Source organism: Oncorhynchus keta, chromosome 18 (assembly GCF_023373465.1).
Source record: "Oncorhynchus keta strain PuntledgeMale-10-30-2019 chromosome 18, Oket_V2, whole genome shotgun sequence".
In the NCBI taxonomy this organism is placed as follows: Eukaryota; Metazoa; Chordata; class Actinopteri; order Salmoniformes; family Salmonidae; genus Oncorhynchus; species Oncorhynchus keta.
Window position 1 is genome coordinate 3,366,921 of NC_068438.1, and position 6,000 is coordinate 3,372,920.

The 6,000-nt window shown below is 40.9% G+C and overlaps 1 protein-coding gene across 1 annotated transcript; it reads right to left on the reverse strand.

Moving 5' to 3' along the window:
* Window positions 1-96: 96 nt before the first annotated feature.
* LOC118377461 (uncharacterized) lies at window positions 97-5,425 on the reverse strand. Its single transcript, XM_035764374.2, has 13 exons — window positions 5,309-5,425; window positions 5,109-5,130; window positions 4,884-4,972; window positions 4,598-4,675; window positions 4,206-4,304; window positions 4,044-4,116; window positions 3,824-3,888; window positions 3,594-3,633; window positions 3,396-3,486; window positions 3,263-3,305; window positions 3,056-3,091; window positions 1,280-1,347; window positions 97-479 (listed from the first exon to the last, which is right to left on the reverse strand). Exons 1-13 carry the CDS (start codon window positions 5,333-5,335, stop codon window positions 326-328), a joined length of 885 nt encoding a protein of 294 aa, XP_035620267.1. The 5' UTR covers window positions 5,336-5,425; the 3' UTR covers window positions 97-325.
* Window positions 5,426-6,000: the final 575 nt, after the last annotated feature.

A 6,000-nucleotide genomic window follows, 5' to 3' on the forward strand; every position in this document is an offset into this window, starting at 1 on the left:
GGCCTACCATTTGGCTTTGGTAATTGATGGGATATATGGCTTCCATGGTGGTCTTGGCAGGTAAGCACCATGGAGTTGTATCTTACCTAATGGCAACAGAGCAGAAATCTGCATACAAAGGCATTTTTAAAGAGTTGGATGATATCTAATGAGACCTACCATATAAATGACATAAAACACGTGTCCAATTTAGCTTGGTTGATTTCAAAGAAGACTTCTTGCAGTTGTTTGATGGAATAAGGCATCTGTATTTATTTATTGTACTCTGCTTCACCCCGTGTCCTGAGAATAATTGCACCAAATGTACAATTGTATGCATTTGCCTTCATATCTTCATTAGTGCTTTGAAGGCTTTCAGAACTTTGCAGGTTTTCAAGAAGGGTTTGTTGGTCTTGGTTGTTTTCGGGGGCTTGGGGGTGGTCTTGATCAGGAACCCAGGTTTTCCTATTTTCAGCTTCTTTGAGGTTAGTTGAAAAATCCTAGAAAGAAATCACAGTTCTTAGAGAGGACTGCCCAAATTGTTCCTAACATGGTAGATCTGGACTATAATGCCACGTTCAGGTGCTATAATAGTTCAAACCAAATTACCCTCCAAATCGGAATTACAAGTGGGAAACTGAGAAAAGCTGTTGCCGAGTTGTTACCGTTTCAACCAAAAGATGACAGCGAATACGTTTTTGACAACTACAACCCAGTTAAAATTGATAATTAGGCGACATTTGCCATTTGATAATGTCGATAGTTTGGCCATATTGTCAATGTTAAGGATGCTAGCTAACGTAATTATGAGCAACGTCAACTAGTTTATCAAGCTAGCTAAAATCGTATTGGTTGGATAATTATTCCAACCAAAAAGCACATGAATGAAACAGTCGTATTTCCTAGAAAGTAGGAAGTTCCGACGAGCACGTGAGCGTGGCATAAGCACTCAACTGACCACAAAAATAGGTTGTGTTTGTAGCATTTAGTGACATAGAATGTAAATTACGTTTTAGGGTTAAGGATGGAATGAAATTCCCTTCTATAGGACACAATTCAGATGTACACTCATCAATAATGTTTTTTTTCTTCGTTTTTTAAAGGAGACACTCCTGCTGTAGTAGGAAGTAGAGGCTTGGGAGAGAGGTAGGTGGATGAAGACAGAGAGGAAGAACACTGACAGACGCCGAGTCGTGACTAGAACCCGACGAAACCGTGGCATGGTCCAGTCGAGTTTTAGCACTTGACATGCCTCCGACAGTAATATATTTCAATAGAATTCATTGACTGTTGGACTCACCTCTGGCGGAGTAGCGCTGCCTCATTCTTCTCCATGGCCAGAGCATGCTCAGCAGCAGAGGCTCTCCGCTAAAGACAATAAACGAATTACAGTACTACTTGAAAGTATATGATCCCCTTGTGCAATTACAGATATATTGTAGTTTTTATATTAAAATCTTAATTGAATCAGAATCAGTCTTTTTTATCTGACATTGCAGGTTAATATTTACCAATACCATATGTTGGTGAAGAAGAAATCATGCGTGTAGTAGAATGTTTTGTTTTTAAAGGAATTATTGCAGGTGCAAAAATAATTGAACCCCAAGTTGCATTGGTTAAATCAGTAAGTATGTCGAATAAGGTGGGTACATACTTGGGTACCAAATGAACCAATAAAAGGAGAGATCGTCAGGACAGAGTTTGGGCTGGACTATGTTAATAATAGAGATAAGAAACCTGATCAGTTTGGTGTTACCCATCCAGGTGAATGCAAAGCACACCATGCCAAGAGGAAAGGAGATCTCAGAGGACATCAGGACGAGGGTAGTGAGAGCACATAAGTCTGGGAGAAGGCTATAAAATCCTCTTTAAAAGATTTGAGCTCAGTCCACTGTGAGGCATTTACAAATGGAGAGCAGTTAACATGACAGCAAGTCGGCCTAGAAGTGGACGCCCTTCCAAAATATCCCCAAGAGCCACAAGAACAATAATAAATCAGGTAAAAGCAAACCCAAACATAACATCTAGAGATTTGCAGATCTCCCTTGCTGCATCTCCGATAACTGTGCAAGCTTCAATAATAAGAACACAGAATCCAAATGCCATTCATGGGGGGGGTTCTAGGAAGAAGCCTCCGCTGTCAAAAAATAACCAAACTGCCCGTCTTAAATTTGCCAGAGACCACCTGTACAAACCTGAGTGTTTCTGGAAGTCCATTCTCTGGATCAATTCATCAAAAAATGGACCTTTTTGGTCACAATCATCACCGCTATGTTTGGCAAAAACCCAACACTGCCCACCACCAAAATAACCTTGTCCCAACAGTCAAGCATGGTGCTGGGAATGTCAAGAATTGGGGCTGCTTTTCCTCCTCTGGATCCAGATGACTCCACATCATTAAGAGAACCATGGATTCTGAGGTATACCAGGAGATTCTTGAACAGAGCATCAGGCCATCAGTCAAGGAGCTGAAGCTGGGTCGAAAATGTGGCTTCCAACAAGACAATGACCCAAAGCATTCAACCAAATCTACCATCATGAGAAAGAAGATTTGTGTTTTGGATTGGCCAAGTCAAAGTCCTGACCCCCTTTCAATCGAGATGCTGTGGCAGGACCTGAAACAGGAAGTTCATGCCAGACCCCTCAAACCTCACTCAATTGGCTGAGTTCTGTAAGGAGGAGTGGGCAAAAATCCCTCAAAACAGATGTCAGAAACTGATTACTGGATATAGGAGACGTTTACTATCACTGCTAATGGAGATGCCACAAACGATTGACTGAAGGAGTTCATGTATTTTGCACACATCAAATCTGAGTTTCTGTTAAATAAAATATATCATCATTTTTTGGTTTCTGTCACTTACTTGGAATGTTTTTCTTACGGATTGGAGTTTAGATAAGGATTTTATATGTTTATTTTATAGCAAGATAATGACCAGCCCTGTAGGGTTTACATACATTCAAGCAACACTGTATATCTTAGTGTACAGCAAGACACAGAGTAACTAGCCAAACGTAGCTAATAACACCTTAGTGCAACTACAGTAGCTAACTTTAAAGTGAATGTTCTACTCACAGATACGGTCTGGATTTTCTCTTGTAGCGTGTCAATCTGAAGAGAGAACAAAAATTGCATTAGAAATGTGTGCAAAGACATCCTATCACGTGACCCAATACGAGTGTTGATACTGGGGCTTATGGTTTGGTTTAAGTACTTCGTAGTTCAGCTAACTATTGAGCGGTTATGGATCAGTATTTGGCAGGCTGTCTTAGGCTTACTTACATGTTGCTTTTCCTCATGTTTGCCTTGAATCAGGGCTTTGGTCCTGTGAAAAGACAAACACCAATGTACATGTCATGTGAATGAGAACAAATCCTAATATGATCAAACTAATATCAAAATCAAATCCACTTACAGCTCGTTTAGAGTCTGTCTATACATCTTCTCAGTGCTGTGGAGTTTTTGATGTAGAGCGGCATTCTTCTCTTCCAGCTGACAATTTTTGTCTGTTGCAAAGTAAACAGATATACATGTCAAGTAAAGAACATATCAATACAGAATAAAGTGATTCTGGCTGGTGGGACATATGTTGTGTGTTTGTAACATAGCCTACCCCGAAGACCCCTGTTCACCTCCTCCGGTGTGGTGTTGATCTGTAGAAGATTCTGCATTTTTAAGTGCTAGAGCAAACAACTGATCCATTGTAAAATATTATAGTATTTACAGTTTTGGGGTAAACCGAAAAGAGGGTCCTTTCTGTAATCACACCCATTCTTTTCTTCTACTTATTTCAGTAACTTAACCAAATGTCTCCTAGCTTACACAGACTATACAGTAACTTACTAAGCTTGCATCCTTCATCACAGTGACCTCGATCTCAATGTTTTCCTCACTCTTGATATCTGTAACTAAGGTGGTTATTTGATCAACAGATGAATGCACATTTAGTTGTAGATAACCCTGCATGGTTCTACCCTCGAACAATCCTGACAAGTAAGCTTAGTAGGTCAATAAACAGTTTGCAAACTTTTTACACACTGATCAAACTGTGTGATTTACTCACCGGTAGATTGGGTGGCATTAGGGATCCTGGCATCCCCACCGTGATGCTCTTTCAGTGGTTCCATCGGTCCCCACTGTTGGGAGCCATAACATAAACCCCATTAAGATAGCTCTTTATCACCATACCAAACCAGTGAGTTTGATTGAGCAGTAATGGACTTACAACAGCTTTCAGTTTCTGTATGTGTTCAACATGCTCCTGGAGCTGGAGATGAAATGCCTCCATTTCTCCAGCTCTGATGTCCCATTGTTTCTTCATATCCTTGGGATAAAAGAGATGGGCTCAATGTTAACTGTGTGATAAACGTCTGACCGTGACAATTAAACAAATTGATAAATGGACTATACTTTGACCGTGAGTTAATAGTTCAAATACATTTCCACCGGTAGACCGGTAGTTATTTGACTTTGCACCTATACAACTCCATACATTTCCAGAAACGAAACATTAGTCAATGTCAGTCCATTAGACCTGATGACACATTGGTCGTACACTGTAGAGGGCAGGGAAACGAGTTAAAGGGGTTGAGGAATAATAGTTCTCTGACTGCTTACCTCCAGCTCCTGACTATCCTCTTGAGAGGACTGCAGGCATGCCCGCAACCTTTTCACTGGCGCGTCATAGTCCTTCAACTAAAGCCAACCAGATTTAGAACATAAGTTACAATAATCATGGAAAAGTATATGTTACTGCAGGTATGCCCCCGACCTTTGCACCCGCGAGTCATAGTCCTTCAACTAAAACCAACCAGATTTAGAACACAAGTTACAATAATCATGGAAAAGTATGTTTATTCAAGTCCAGAATGTCCCAGGTCTGACTTAGCTTCTGAAAACGTACCAGTATCTCCATTTCAGACAATTCAATCATTATGTCACATTTCTTTTTCGATAGCTGGGCGAGTTTCACGTTTAGCTGTGTCTCAGTCACTGGAGATACAGATGGGAATATGAAATTAGTCTTGGTTCAGGCATGACTAAGGAGCTACATCTACTGTATAAAATGTAAGTACAAAAGCTTTCTTCTCCTCATCTGAGCTACTTAATGAAAGGTAGGAAAACTCACATAGACGTATCCTGCTTTCGATCTATGAGAAACAGAGACAAGAGGCAATGAGAACAACGTTCAAACATGGACTACATCACACATCATTAGAAGATCATTCAAACTGCAAAAATTAGCCTTTCCCTCAATTCCTTTCAATTCCATAGGAAATTGAAGTGTTTGAAAATGGTTGTAACATGGTAATAATACAAAGAGTTTACCGCAAGGACGGCCCTCCATAGTAACATCACACCAAGAACAATCAGGGCACCAGGGAGAGTGAGCTCCCATCCCACTCCAGGATGGGTTGCTCCAAACCATTCCTCTTCTAGAGAGAAGAGAAACTGGACAAACAAACAAACAAATGTCACATGACCATTTATTATGGAATTCACATCAGATGGAATGGACTGTCTGTCAGTGAGGTAGAAAGGTAGATTACCATAAAGGATCTCTGTGGGTACTATTTACCAGTGGTGTAAAGTACCTTAATAAAGTACAAATCCCCCCAAAAACTACCCCCAAAAACTACTCAAGTAGTACTTTTACTTTTTAGCTGCACCAACATGTTCAACTGACAACAGAGGTCAGCCTGCAGGCTAGATAGCGAGATGTGCCAAGTAAAGCCTCCCCAAAACCCACTAACCTGCTGGGCCAATTGTGAACCACCTTATGGGACTCCCGGTCACGGCCGGTAATGACACAACCGGGTATCGAACCCCAGGCTGTAGTGATGCTTAGATTGCTGCGCCAATGGGGAGGCCCTAAATAATGTACTTTTCATTTCATACATCTTCCCTGACACCCAAAAGTACTTGTTACATTTTGAATGCTTAGCAGGACAGGAAAATTGTCCAATTCACGCACTTATCAAAAGAACAGCCCTGGTCATCCTTACTGCCTTTGATGGCGG